This window comes from Sinocyclocheilus anshuiensis, unplaced genomic scaffold (assembly GCF_001515605.1).
Source record: "Sinocyclocheilus anshuiensis isolate Anshui unplaced genomic scaffold, SAMN03320099.WGS_v1.1 scaffold918, whole genome shotgun sequence".
Lineage (NCBI taxonomy): Eukaryota > Metazoa > Chordata > Actinopteri > Cypriniformes > Cyprinidae > Sinocyclocheilus > Sinocyclocheilus anshuiensis.
In genome coordinates this window covers 341,679-357,617 of record NW_015540946.1, presented here as the reverse complement: position 1 = coordinate 357,617, position 15,939 = coordinate 341,679, and the positions used below count along the sequence as shown (strand labels likewise).

Here is a 15,939-nt window from a genome sequence, read left to right as displayed (position 1 = left end):
AAACACACACACACACACACACACACACACACACACACACACACACGACCATATGATGTCATTCAAGATCACTCACTCAAACTGGGGTAAATTCTTTAGCAGCTGGGCATTAAAGAGCCCACTGATTCAAATTCAATCCAGAAGCATCAGAAACACCAGCTGAGAGAGAGAGCTACATAAATCATCTCAGACTATAGGCACTGCCATAGGATACTACAGGGATCGGGATAAGAAGCAATCAAGGAATCTGATCTTGGAGCAGTATGCATTCTTTGGGAACATCGGATCAAACTTGCTGTCTGGGCTTGTGTGTGCTTTATTTCTCTGGAGAACATATGTTTAAGAGCTTGAGTGATTGTGAGGTTAGGATTGTCAGCCAAACATGCTGCCTGGTGTCTATCAGCCAGCATGACATATATTTTAAGAGTTTGCACAGTGCACTACACTGACCTGAGTGAGTGAGGGGGTTGTGGGAAATAGAAAATTTCACCTAAGATGCCTTAAAAGGATTGTGTTGGTCATTCTGTATTTACGGGGTCAGTAATGTTCCTATTTTGGTTACATGAAAAGTCTCCTTTCCAAATATTACAGCGCTGTGTGATTGCAGTAATTGCTGAAATATAGATGCCAAGTTTGAATTCCTGCAATCTTTAGCATGGCCATCTGTTTTTTTCTGTTAATGAAACACTCTTAGGTTATTTGGACTTGGTTTTTTATGTTGCACTAATAGTAACTATATTCTAAAACAGAGCCTGACATGTTTGGTGCATTGCAGTTTCGTATTCAGGCATGAACCTCTTCAGTATAAACAATCAGGATCAAAAATAAAACCTCAGTTTCCATTTATAAACCATGGTGAGGTGGCTTCATAAAACTGTTCAATCTGTCCACCTCAATACACAAACCACACAGATGTTTTGTCTGTGGTGGGCTAAACATGCTAAGTTCCTGCTGAGAGAATAATGGTCATTAAAACAGTTCAGCAAACAGCTTTCTGGGGCATTACTTTAGCCTTCAAGTCACTGTGTGAATATGTGTGCTCTTAAAACACTTTTATGCCTGATGAAGAGAGTACAATATCTGTCCCTGAGGCCTGGTAAACTTTCCCTCTCTCTGCATGTATTTATATCCTCCCGTCTTTACCTTCGTCAGCCTAATTTACCCTTGCATCTAGTCAACCTAAAACGGGTGAACAGCTAAAAGGGAAATCCTGCCGTATGTCACCCTGAATGTTGTCATAGTTACCTGATATTTACAGGCTCGGAGCTATTATAGCTGCTATATGATTTGGTTTAATGAACAGTAGTTCATGTTCCAGGAGATTTTCCACCCTGTTAGCAAAGTTTAGGATTTTTTTGTAAATCTTTCTAGCAATAAACATTAAACAAACATCAAAATTAAACAGACAAAATGTAAAGTAAAAAACTTTACATGAGAATGTGTATCCAGGGTTGCAAGTATTAGTCTAAATGAAATCTAAATTACAGCAATTAACTCAAACTAAATTAATGCAATTTGTGCTTCTAATGCTAAAGAATGTAATGTTTATCGTCTTCATGGAATGTGCTACAGCAGCAGTGCTGTGTTGCTTCCTCTTACCGGTGGATCGATCTTTATGAGGGCGATATCTGCTTTTTCATCAACATCTTTTATCTTAGCATCATACGAGGCTCCGTTTTTAAGCTCCACCTTCACTCGGTTTTTATTGGCTACCACATGGGCGTTTGTCACAATAAGGCCATCGTCAGACACCACAAACCCTGATCCACTTGCCACAGCCATCTCACGCTTTGAGTACACCATCCTAAACAAGACACAAAGAGTATGAAAGAGAGATGGAAACAGATGTAAAAATGAGACATTTGGTCAAATATTCCTCTTTAATGTAGACTAATAATAACGCTAGAAACTTACTTGCGATACAGTTCAATATGAACCACAGCAGGGGCGATCTTTTCTACAACATCTGCAATGAAATTGTACTTGTATCTCAGGCTGTTGGGGTTATCATGGATAGCTGAAACAAACAAACAAAAAAAAAGAGATGTAATGAGAATGTATAACGCAAGAAATGGACAGTAGAGGACAAACATCTGAACATATCAAATTACATCCCTTAAACAGGATACAGAAAGGAAAAGGAGACTAGTCATTAACTAAAAAAAGACAAGTGGTGGGATTTTTCTGTGTAAATATATATATGGGACTTCTGTTGCTTACGTAAGTCAACATCACACACACACACACACACACACACACACACACACACACACACACACACACACACACACACACAGAGAGAGAGAGACACGTGAGGGGCATGATCTGAGGTGTCTCTTGGAGGACATGTCTGGAAATGTTGACTCTCGTCCTCTGTAATTTCACCATGAAGGAAATGGAGTGAGAGATATTTTTTCCCTTTCAAACAAAGAGAGTTTATTATCAGCACTCAAAAGTTCATAATATACATAAAGTGTGTGAAAATTGCTCTTTTAATTTTACTCTCGTTTCATCACCCTCAGGGTCAGACTGTTTTGGAATGCATCACAGACTCAAACGCACAGACGACAGCAGCTGTCATTTGATCCAATCAGTAAGACAGTCACTGCAATGATGGAGGAGCCCTTTTAATTATACAGGATCACAGGGACCCCAAGAAGACCTGGCTGTTGAAAAGCATGCAAGTTCAACAGATAAATGTGTCTGTGGCCAGATGGGTTTGTGCTAAGTGAGGGAACATTAAAATGAAAGAGTGGAGTGGTTTATGAAGAGTTATAATATTTGCTTAAGCGTAATTAAAGTCATATCCAGGCGTTGCGCTGGCTTGCATTCTGACCTGAGTAATTCAACCTAATTATAGTTTTAACACCAAATCTTCCCAGTTTTGTGGAAAAAAATGTTCCGGATCACTTCATCTTCATCAGGCATAAAAGTGTTTTAAGAGCACACATATTCACGTCACTTCCTGTTTGTTGCTGCCGTGTGTTTTGAGTTTGAGCTCCGTCAAGTTAATTCTTTGTCGTCAATTTTTTTTAATCTTAAAATCAATTTTATACACCATCATTTTCGTTTCTATAACGTGTGAATATATCCCCTATCGTATTCTACAACAAAAACAATCAGAGCGCCTTATCACTAGTTTTATTTTGATTTCCCGAGTCCGCTATTAGCAAATAGCCCGCTAGCATCGCCAGCGTGGTTGCCGCTAATCTCGCTTACATTACTAATACTCTATTCACACACATTACCATTGTTTTACTCACTGTTACTTGCTTTAATGGCGGATGTGTGTCTACCTTTGAGTGCAGGTGAGGACTTGCTTTGCAATGATTTGTATCGTGAAAAGCGCTGTACAAATAAACTTGACTTGACTTGACTTTACTCATCCATTTTACAACCTAACTCTTAAATCTTATCTTTCTGGTGTAAATAAATATATATGCCAATAAATGCATTGTCCATATGATTTTTTAATACCTTTGAAAGAAGTGCCTTATGGTTACCGATGCTGCATTTATTTGATTAAAAAACAGCAATATTGTGAAAGCTGGATTTTCAGCAGCCATTACTCCAATGTTAAGTATTACAGGATCCTTCAGAAATCATTCTAATATGCTGATCTGGTGCTCAAGGAATGTCTTATTATTAATGCTGAAAATTGTTGTGCTGCTTAATATTGTTGTGGCAATAGAAATATTTTATGACATGTCTTTACTGTACTTTTGACCAATTTAATGTGTCCTTGTTGAATAAAATATTGGGGCCAAATTTACTAACAGCTTGCACCAGTGCAACCCCTCTTTTGGCATTAAAAACTACTGTCAGGATTTTATAAAGACACACAGTGAAACATCACATCAGCATGGACACAGTTATTTTATTGCATTTGACCTTATTGCATATGCATTTGTAGTTTCCATTTCAAACATTAAAATCATGGGAGAAGAGTATTTAAATGAATCATGCAAGGTGATTTACCAAGGTTTGCAGTAGTCAGTGTACTGTTATTTGTGCAATTATTTAAAGCCCCCAAAACAGTATGTCTTAAGGGGATAGTTCACCCACAAATGGAAATTCTGTCATTAATTACTCACCCTCATGTCGTTCCAAAACCATAAGACCTTATTTAATCTTTAGAACACAAATTAAGATATTTTTGATTAAATCCGAGAGCTTTCTTACCCTGCATAGACCGCAAGGGAACTACCACGTTCAAGGCACAGAAACGTAGTAAGGACATTGTTAAAATGGTCCATGTGACATCAGTGGTTCAACCGTAATTTTATAAAGCTATGAGAATATGTTTTGCATTACAAAAATAATGACTTTATCCAACAATTCTTCTCTTACCTCTACCACGATGCATGCAGAAGGCACACACATGCTTGAATACTGGTGATAGTGGTTAAAAATCTGGCTGAAAGTTTGGGAGTTTGATGTCCAGGGCTATTGTTGAACAGGAACAAGCAGAAACAGGTTGCTGAGGTCCATTCTGCTGTATTACTGTTGAGCTAACAGCATTAAAAAAAGAACTCAAGTTCAACCCTGAGACTGCATCTATCTGTATTCTGCCATAGAGAATTTAGGACACTAAAAGTTGCTCTAAAAGGTCAACTATGCTTGAATATTGGGATTGCAAATAAACTCTTCAGTCATCAAATGTCTAAATTAATCTTACATTTAGCGTATATCAGACTGACTGGACTGGAGATTTACTCTGGGAAGTTGAAGGCCAAAGAATTCTAAACAAATCCTCCCTTTAGCCATTTTTCCTCTTTGAAAGAGACCTATGATTAGGTCAAATGCCCTGGCAGAAACAATAGAATCAGACATGCTTGTCTCATCTTGGCCCACAGTCAGCTACTGAAACCCAAGAAGATCACAAAGATTTAAACAAATTCATAACCTCTTATCTCTGACAGAACAAAACCTTTCTGGACATTTTATGAATTATTAGTGCATATTCTGGCCACACTTCCACTACAAGTATCAAAATGATTTAGCCAGTGCTACTGTTGATGCATTTATGATTTACGACTCCATAACCTTTGCTCTCAGAGATGCAAGACCGCACGCAACATCTGACAGTTAATCACATTGCCAACCCTGAAAGAACCAAAATCCTTGCTGACATGCGCACATGCATGGGTTTGTGCATCTGCTGACTCATTTTCATCTGATGAAATGTTTGAACACACAGCACAGGGCACATAATTCAACCCATCACAACTAACCATCCTCTTCAGACCAACAGGAAAAAGGAAACAAAAGTTTATTTTATGGCGACAGAATATCCAGTGTGGTGAGACTGACCAGCTCCAGATCAACATTAAACAAGGCATTCAATCTAAAATCACGTTTTGAGAAAAGCTATCAAGACAAGTGAGAAAAAAAACAGCAGTAAAACTCAACGTCAAGATGGAAAAAAGTATAGGCTACCTTTCGCATGAGGATTCTTTCACATTGCCTATCTACAGTAAAATGGTGCATCAATAATTCAATAATGTAAAGTCACCTTACTATAAAATAGAGATTTCCAACTCTAAATTCGATAACACTTTATTTTAAGGACCAAATCTCACTATTAACTAGTCGCTTATTAGCATGCATATTACTAGCATTTTGGCAGTTTATTAGTACTTATAAAGCACATACTAATGCCTTATTTTGCATGGCCATATTTTAGATCCCTTAATCCTGCACCATACTTAAACTTAACAACTTCTTAACTATTAATAAACAGCAATTTCAGAGTTTGTTCAGGGAAAACTCTTAGTTAATAGTGAATATGTGTTCCCTATTCTAAAGTGCATGTTAACCTAAATTCGGATTGGATGAGCTGCTATGTTGCTTGGCAACCGTAAACTTCCTGCAGTTATGCTAATGAACTATAACATGGCAGAACAAGTGTTTGTCCTCATTTTTGTCAGTGATTCATTTAACAATTTATTCAACATTTATGAAAAGAAAAGGCACAAGCTCAGAACACACCTAACCTGTGGTCCAATCATTGTAACACACAACCTGGCTTATTACTTCAGTAAAATTTTAGTAAAGTTTCATTTTAAAGAACTACTGGGCTGGTAGCCAAACCTGCCAAGAATGTGCTCGGCTCTGAACTAAATACATCAAAGCCTGCACAAATATGAGCCCTTTGTGTTTAAACTGAAACACTGCCAGATTACAACATATGGTCTGAGAGAATGAAATGACATTTGTCCTAGAGATCCTGGGGAGGTGGAGACATGCAGCCTGTGAAAGCTGGTTGAACCATCAATTTATTCCAGAATGTCATCTTGAAATTTAGTGTATACATAAAACTGTTCACATTGCAAATTTAAAAAGAAAAGGCAAGGCTTCTGGACAAAAGATTAAATGCTGCCTAAAAGTGTCCACCTAAAAATTTGATTTTAAAATATATTTAGCATGATAAAATAGCTTTACTGTATCTGCAGTTGCAAGACTCCAAGAGAATAAATTTTCTAGCCAGATGTTCAAAGATTTTGCATTCGATCAACTCAGGTATTTCTACCCAAGCCAGGACCATTTGCTACTACCGTTCACAAGTTTGGGGTCAGTAGGTAAAAAAAAAAAAAAATTATAAATAATATTTTTATTCAGCAAGGACACATAAGTGACAGTAAAAATGTTTATAATGTTAGATTTTTTTCTATTCATCAAAACAATAGACAAATGTTTCCACAAAAATATTAATCAACACAAGTGCAACACTGATAATGATAAGATTTGTTTCTTGAGCACCAGATCAGTATATTAGAATGATTTCTGAAGGGCCATGTAACACTGAAGACTGGAGTAATGATGCTGAAAATTCACCTTTGCCATCAAAGGAATAAATTAAATTTGAAGATATTCAAATAGAAAATAGTTAAAGTTATAATAATATTTCACAATATTACTATTTTTGAATGCAGCCTTAGTAAGCATAAGAGACTTATTAAAACATAAAAAAATTAATCTTACAGCCCCAAATCTTTTGAAAGGAACTCTAAGTGGATGGAGGAGAAGAGTAAATTGTCTATTCTATTCTATTCTGAAACAGCTTCTGGCATAGGGAGAGCTCACTCCTGGCTAGCACAGTTCTCACAAAAGTCAATAGAATCGGTGAGGGATGAAACCTTGTGAACATGAACAGGTCATGCCTGTGGCTCTGAGTTATAGTTATGGTGTCCAGTTACAGTTGTGTAAGCTCTGTCTGAGGCCTCTCTGCTGGGTTTGTCAAGGATTCAGACTGGAGATGTGTGCTTATTTGAGTTTAGTCGAGGCCTATGTAGGTGAGCAGAGAGCAGGAAACGAGTCCTTACTGTGGGAAAGTCCTGTCCTATATTATACTACAGAAGCACAAACACTAAAGGAGAGGTGGCTGTCAGAGAAAGAGGGCTGGAGAAAATGTATTTGCAAGTGCTTGAGGGAAGAGAGAAGCTCTAGGCTCCAGGGCAGTGAGAAAGAGACATAAAGGAATTTGACGAATTAATTTAATGAAACAAATAATGAGTCCCTTCTTGTTCTTTTCATGATCCAGTCATAACAGAATTCATTCACACTTATGTGCCTGTCTATTCTTGTTCTCATAGATAGTTAATTTCTAGACTGAACATCCATGTGTAGATCTGTGTGAGTTTGTGTGTGTTAGTATCAGTAAAAAGAGTTCAAACACTTGACTACACTCATAAATAAACATGTCTTTCATAACATGCAAATTGAAGAGTTAAACAAAAGCCATTTCTGCACAAACAGAGCACACACACACACACACACACACACACACACACACACACACAAAATAACAAAAAGCTTAGAATTTAAACAATATAAATTATCAGAACAAAGAGACATTGAAAGGATGAGATACTTTTCTAACCATATCAAACCATACCTCCACACGCACACCGTCACTGTTGTTTTGAGTTTTGAAGAAAAATCACCAGCAAAATATCTGAGAGGCTGAGATTCATTCATTTGGAGTTAGAAGCAGGATGTGAGGGAAAGAATCCACTAATAAATAGGTAAGGATGAAAGCAGACCAGACTGGTGGAGACAAGTGATGAGGAATATAAAACTGTAGCAAAGGAACACAGTATAAAGTATAAAAGAATGAGTGAAAAACAACAGTGAAAATGAAAATCTCACCCTCACAAAATATGACCAGGACATATTTCACCTAAATCAATCATCTAGAGCCAAAAAGGAAATTATATTTGTACTTTTGCATAATTGTTCAGAAAATTAAGCCTATTAAGCATGAATTTATTGTAATAATATTATTATTATTAAAGCACATCACCTCCGATATTCTCATTACTATAAGGCAAAACAATAAAAACAAAATGATAAAAAATGTATTAATGTAATACAACAACAACAAATTCTTGATTGAAAATGTATAGTATTCATACATCATGGTAGTTCTGATTGTACCCAACATTAATTTACACAGATTTAAATAACAAAAAAAAAAATACTGTTACAGTCTAATGTCAAGAATCACTGCATATAAAATAACAGGATTAATTGTCATGAGAATGTAATATTGTCAAAATGTAAGAAATGAATAAAAGTAAATAAAATAAATAGGCTATTATCTTTATGATTTTTTTCTTCTTTTGATTTTGTGGTGAAATAAGATTTGAGAAAGAAAGAGAAAGAGAGAAGCCACAGAGACTGGAGAAATATGTGCCTCATCAGCATTTGTAGGGCTACTAAACAAATCTACAGAAGTCTGGATGGGACAAACCTCTGAGCGCCTATGAAAACCACCCACAACATAAAAAAACAGATAAAAGCACATAAACCACTGCACATACACACTACAGAGAGCAATTAAAAGCCTGATACATACAAACACAGATATGCTGAGTGTGTGTATCATGAGAGAATTTCAATGCTATGGTTATACATTACACTGCAATAAGGAAATGTGATTCTTGGTTCTTAATACACACAAACAAGCTAGCATGAGCAAGAACAAGAAAAAAAGACAAATCACAATGAAGAACTGCCAGCAGAAAAACAATGCAAAGACACAAAATACAAAAAGCTCTGGGAAACAAGCCTGAAATACTTCATGAAAACCATGCAAAAGAACACTGCCATAAATTTAAACACACACACACACACACACACACACACACACACACACACACACACACTGCCCACTACTATCTCCAGCTCAGAGCCCGTATAGAGATGTTAGGATTACAGCTGCTCCCAAAGAGCCAAGTCAAGTCAAGTCACCTTTATTTGTATAGCACTTTATACAATACTGTGTCAAAGCAGCTTTTCAGTGTAATATTAATAAATCATTCACATAAACACACATACACACAAACATTCACTTCATCTTTTTCTTACTCCTTATACATAAAACTCATTTTGTAAGCAGCTCATAAGGTTTGGGAACCCAATTTTGCAAAATGTTCATTTTAAGATGCCCTTTGCACTTTTCCCTGCAGAGGATCCACTGGTGAGCAAGTGAGGTAATGCTAAATTTCTCCAAATCCGTTCTGATAAAGAAGAGCTGATCTACATCTTGGATGGCCTGAGGATGAGAACATTTTCACCAAATTTTCATTTTTGAGAGAAATATTCCTTTAATGTTTTGTAGTGATCATGAGTCTAATTGATGCCTCTGCAAAACGTTTCATATCATGTCACTTTAGGCTCCAGTAGACAGAAAGGCAGTTAACTAGGTTTTAGAACAGCGCTAATATAACAGTTCAAGGTGCGATGTGAGACTGGAAAGCATTTGGTGCTTTCCAGTCCCATTCCCCTTCTTGAGCTAGCGGTGTGCAGGCCATTTCCTTCAATCACAATCATCCAAAACCCAAAACAGACTAAAACATCTAGTCTTGCAGGAGGGTGCCTGATTGACTTACTTTCTGCTTCAGTAAAAATCTGTTTCCTGATGAATGCATAAGACTCACAATATGACCTAAATCTGCAGCCAGCGAAGGAGAAGTGTACAGAGATGTAGGCAGAACTTCAGATCCAGATGCAAATGACATCATGAGCTCTGCAACACAGTGTGTTTTCTTTAGGTGAGGCCAGGACTTGGAAGCCACAGACCTCTCACAGCTTGGCACTTTGCTTAGAGCCTTTATTAGGCCAATATGCAGAGACTAGACGCGTCAACGTTTATGCCGAACGTATCCTAAATATTTAAGCTTCTAAAGAACAGGCTTTGGAGTGCTCATACTCAATACCTGACATGAGGAGTTAATCCTTTTTTTTGCACAATTGTTTGTGAGCCAACAAGTGTGTGTGAGGATTCACCATCACAAATCCACTATCCAGATCAAGACAACTATCCACTTTCAGCCACAATTTAAGAGTCAGTGTCTGCCAAAATGAATACATTGAGGCTCTTTCAGTAAGAATAATGAAGGAACAAGATAAAGAGAGACCACATTTCATCTCATTTAAGGATATAAAATAGGAACTTTATCATTTTTAATGCAATCTCATATAGTTAAACCCTTTGCAACCTGCTCAAATTAATCTCTAATAACCCATGAATAATCTATCTCACACAAATACGCACAAACACAGAAATTAAGATGTGGGAGACTTCATTTTAAGAGGTGAAACTGAATATTCTGAGGGCACACACACATATCCATAAAAGGAGCACACAAGCTGCTCTGGTTTTTGTCCATTCACAGTGGTCTTGATGGGTCAGACGGTGTTTGTGTACCTGATGAGCAAGTGCTATGACCAAACTGCACGTGAGGGTCAAAATGCATTAAAACAACTAATTATAACTGAGTGCAGAAACTTATGCAGTATATAAGATGCATGGCTGAAGTTGGGCACTGATCATTTTACACTCAGTTTGACCTTGTGGATCAAGAATGGCCTCATGTTCATCATAAACATGATGAAACAGGCACAAATACATACGCTTTACTCAAACACAAAGTTTCTGTTACTGAGACATAATTTTGATGTTTATCCAATTTGTTTATCAACTGAAAGGCACTTTCCTCCTTATATTCCTACCACATTTGTCTAAAATTTAGTCTGTCTGCTGTTTAATTGTATAAAAAGAAACCAACATTGCCAACCAAGAGGGTTTACAAAAGGAACAAGATGGCAAGAATGGGGTGCACACTGCACAGTTTTGCAGACGTTTTTGGCCGATGATGAATATACCATCCGGCAAAGATGTCATCTGCATCTGTTGCCAACATCTGGACTCTCCCTCTCTTTCACGCAACTAATCCATCATTCTATCTATCTATCTATCTCATGTGAAAGTAACAGTAGTTGTGAAAGTATGTGAATGAAAGTAGTACACATTGTTCATTAGTAGCCTATTATTTAGTACTCATGGACTTATACTGTACCACTGTAAAGAGTGTAAAAGGACAGGTAAACTGTGCTCTTCTGTTTGTTTGGGCGAGGTACTACTCACCCGTCCCACACGCTCCCCGCTGTATGAAGAGCACCGGCGGCTGCTGCAGACTCTGCGCTCGGTTACTGACCCGCTTTAGGTCGCATATGTTCTGATAGGAGACCCCGTCACTGCCACACACCGGGTCGCTGCTTTTACACACACAGATACCGTGTTTCCCTCTCCTCCTGACGGTAGCGGAGTAGCCCATACAGAACCGGCTTTCTGACAAGATGCGCATTAAATATCGCATGCGATTTATCGTGCAGCCCTAATTTTAACCATAGTTTTAACAATGTGATGTTTTATGAAGCAATAACATACATGGACACCAGAGTACAGAAAACCAGAGAACAGTTTCAGTATCTGTAAATATTATTATTATAACTGTAATATTAATATTATGTGGTTATCTAGAGTTGCTTACCATATTTCCAGTTCTCACCAGCTGCTACAGATGGAATGAAGAGGAAGGATTTTTAGGAAAAGAATGTGGAGTAAAAGAACGCAGCAAACATATGTTTAATGAAGTTCCAGGAATATTTTTTTAAACTTTCTATAAATGCAATCTCCCTAAAAACCTTTTAAGCTTTTACTCGAGACTAGAATTCTAACGACTTAATTCTAATGACTCGGGTGCCAGTAGTTAAATGTGTAAAAAACCCACAGGAAGACAAATAAACTAATTCCTATCTACCACAAACCCACAGCAAGAATGTGTATCCGGGCCTCTTTCTATGCGTTTCCATTGTTGTTATGGAAAACTATCACATTTATGACTCTAATGGTAAACAGACCCCATCCTCCAAATAGCAAATTAATTGAACCTTGCAGCAAAAAGCTTGCAGCAAACAGAGTCATTTACTTGTGGCAGGCTGAGCTTCAGCTTCCTGCTATAATTTACAGGCGCTTGAATTGAGCCTGATAAACATTTATGTGGTAATGCATGGAGTGCAGCGTTTACGAATGAGAGTGGGTCCAGGAATTTTACAGGCCTATAATACGTCTCGCAGAGCTTGGTCGCACACAAACTAAATGTCCGAGATTCTAGTGGTAGGTCTATATTTATGATGCTGCATGCCAAAAAATTAATTAAAAAATAAAAATAATTAGTCTAAATACTGACTTTAAACGCTTTCACTGACCAGACCCTTGGGCTGTTTTAGTGCTGGAATCTTTACGAGGGGTTTGGCCATGGGAGAGGCCCCTGGCCTGAGGTCTATAAGGCTGGGTTGTTTTTGTGGTTAAGTGGAAACGAAAAACTCGAAGAGGGTGATTTTATGGTTTTCCTCGTGAACCACACACAGATACCGTGTTTCCCTCTCCTCCTGACGGTAGCGGAGTAGCCCACTCCTCCGGTCACGGAACACTCCAAACCCTCTCCACACACCGGGTCCCCCAGCTTACCCACCCCGCCGCACGCCTCTCCCTCTCCGGATGCGCACACCAGGCAGCAGTTACAGTGATCCATCACCTGTCCTGTCGGACAGTCCTTTGGCATCGACGGACACATGGACTTATCACACTGACTTGGACATCCGCCGATCACATAGCGCTTAGTGAGGCGCGCATCAGCTTGCAGCGATGTTACCAAGACGCAGAGGCAGAACAAAGTTACCCAAATCATATTGATTAAAGTTTAATAAACAAGTTAATCAAATTGAGAATTACGCGGTATTTAATTTCTAACTAGACCAACTGAGCTGCTGAATAAAGCGGGAATAATCTTTGGACCGAGCTGTGTAAATGTGGTGCGCCGTGGGCGCGTCTCGAGTTTCTGCTGGCGCAGCGTTTATAAAAGCGCCCCGGATTCCACGCGCACACTTCACCACAATGACAACAAGCGCTTCGATTGGCCTGGATGTGGGAGAACTCTCTAAGACTGATGTGCAATCAGAGCAAAGCGGTCTCTGATGAAAATCCAGTTCCTGAAATTGTGGCGAAAACCTACCTCTGTATAAAAACACATTGCTAGTACCATGGTAACAGTTTTCGAATAAATAAATAAATAAATAAGTAAAAATAAAATGATTGATAGATAGATGGATACATGAAGGATATCATGTCTCATAGATAGAACTATTAAATTGACAGAACTATTGGAGAGGCCCCTGGCCTGAGGTCTATAAGGCTGGGTTGTTTTTGTGGTTAAGTGGAAACGAAAAACTCGAAGAGGGTGATTTTATGGTTTTCCTCGTGAACAAATATTAAGTTGGACACTTCTGACTAATGATTTAGTTATCGCTTCAATTTCAATGACGACAACAACAACAACACTGAAACGCAGCAAACACCATACTGTAGGCAACTTGAAAACACAGCTAAAGATGGCACATATTTCCAGTTCTCACCAGCTGCTACAGATGGAATGAAGAGGAAGGATTTTTAGGAAAAGAATGTGGAGTAAAAGAACGCAGCAAACATATGTTTAATGAAGTTCCAGGAATATTTTTTTAAACTTTCTATAAATGCAATCTCCCTAAAAACCTTTTAAGCTTTTACTCGAGACTAGAATTCTAACGACTTAATTCTAATGACTCGGGTGCCAGTAGTTAAATGTGTAAAAAACCCACAGGAAGACAAATAAACTAATTCCTATCTACCACAAACCCACAGCAAGAATGTGTATCCGGGCCTCTTTCTATGCGTTTCCATTGTTGTTATGGAAAACTATCACATTTATGACTCTAATGGTAAACAGACCCCATCCTCCAAATAGCAAATTAATTGAACCTTGCAGCAAAAAGCTTGCAGCAAACAGAGTCATTTACTTGTGGCAGGCTGAGCTTCAGCTTCCTGCTATAATTTACAGGCGCTTGAATTGAGCCTGATAAACATTTATGTGGTAATGCATGGAGTGCAGCGTTTACGAATGAGAGTGGGTCCAGGAATTTTACAGACCTATAATACGTCTCGCAGAGCTTGGTCGCACACAAACTAAATGTCCGAGATTCTAGTGGTAGGTCTATATTTATGATGCTGCATGCCAAAAAATTAATTAAAAAATAAAAATAATTAGTCTAAATACTGACTTTAAACGCTTTCACTGACCAGACCCTTGGGCTGTTTTAGTGCTGGAATCTTTACGAGGGGTTTGGCCATGGGAGAGGCCCCTGGCCTGAGGTCTATAAGGCTGGGTTGTTTTTGTGGTTAAGTGGAAACGAAAAACTCGAAGAGGGTGATTTTATGGTTTTCCTCGTGAACAAATATTAAGTTGGACAACTTGAAAACACAGCTAAAGATGGCAAGTGAACAAGAGAAATGTTGCCTGTACTCTTTGCCTGTATCCCAATAAAAGCTCTTTTCAGGCAACATAAATCTGTTAATTAACAGTGGTTTTAGCATCTGTTATGCATGAGACTCCAAAATAATTATTATAACAGAAAGTGCTTGAACTACCCAGTGTATCTATTAATATTTTGAATTAGCTTTTTTCACTTTTCATTTTAATGTTGCTGTAAGTTTTAGTAAATTTATGTGCTTTTCTCATTTTTATTATAGCTTTCGTTTTTTTATTTTTAGTATTTTAAGTCCTTCAACTTTGCGAAGGAATTTTCTAATATTTATATTTTATTTCAGCTTTATTTCAAATAACAAAAAATATATTAATATATATTAGTTTATCTGTCCATTTTTCTGAAAAATGAAATTTCACAATTAATAACTGTAGCTTATAAATACCTTAATCTGGTTTCCTGAAGTGTTCCTGCAAAAAGAAAGCAAACCAATTAACAAAGGGCATAGAGCATATGAACTGTCTTTAACTGAAAAATGAGTGTCTACTATAGTCATTTTGCATTATTGACACACTATTTTCCTAATTAATGCTGTTCAGTTGCTTTGCCACAATCTGTATTGTTAAAAGCGCTATATAAATAAAGGTGACTTGACTTGACTTGACTTGACAGAACTATTAAAGGATGTTTCTGTCATTTTGTAAAGGTATAGTTCACCCAAAAATTAAAATTTGCTTAAAATGTACACCCTGCAGGCCATTCAAAATGTAGATGATGTTTTGGAAAAATGTAACATCATTTGATCACCAATGGATCCTCTGCAGTGAATGGATGCCATCAGAATGAGAGTCCAAACAGCTGATAAAAACATCACAATAATTCATAAGTATGCACGACTCCATTCCATCAATTAACGTAATGTGAAGTGAATAGCTGCCTGTTTGTTAAAAACAAATCCATCAAGACGTTTTTTTTTTTTTTTACTTTAAACCGTTGTAAATGGTGCTTGATCTGTGCATATTTCTCTCCTAATTCAGACAAGACGCCTTTTTCCCTGAAGAAAAATGCCTTATGGTTATGTTTATTACAAACACGGAGCAAAAATTTTGGTTGAACTATTTTAACTAGGGCTGCACGATAAATGAAAAAAAAAAAAAAAAAAAAAAAACCTTTCCATAATGTGACAATAACTTTGCATCCATGAATTAACATTTACGCTGCAAATGGTTCACTGAAGACATAAATATCTCATACAAAAAATTCCAGGACTCATACAGATTTGGAATGACA

The 15,939-nt window shown here is 37.5% G+C and overlaps 1 protein-coding gene across 1 annotated transcript in view; it reads right to left on the bottom strand.

Moving 5' to 3' along the window:
* The window catches only part of LOC107689831 (serine protease HTRA1A-like), a 25,719-nt gene extending 12,547 nt beyond the window's left edge, over positions 1-13,172 (bottom strand). The window contains exons 1-4 of the mRNA XM_016487993.1: positions 12,725-13,172; positions 11,435-11,593; positions 1,915-2,017; positions 1,600-1,804 (exon numbers count right to left, since the gene is read on the bottom strand). Coding sequence (XP_016343479.1) covers positions 1,600-1,804; positions 1,915-2,017; positions 11,435-11,593; positions 12,725-13,040 — 783 coding nt within the window. The 5' untranslated portion in view covers positions 13,041-13,172. The remainder of the gene's footprint in view (positions 1-1,599; positions 1,805-1,914; positions 2,018-11,434; positions 11,594-12,724) is intronic.
* Positions 13,173-15,939: the final 2,767 nt, after the last annotated feature.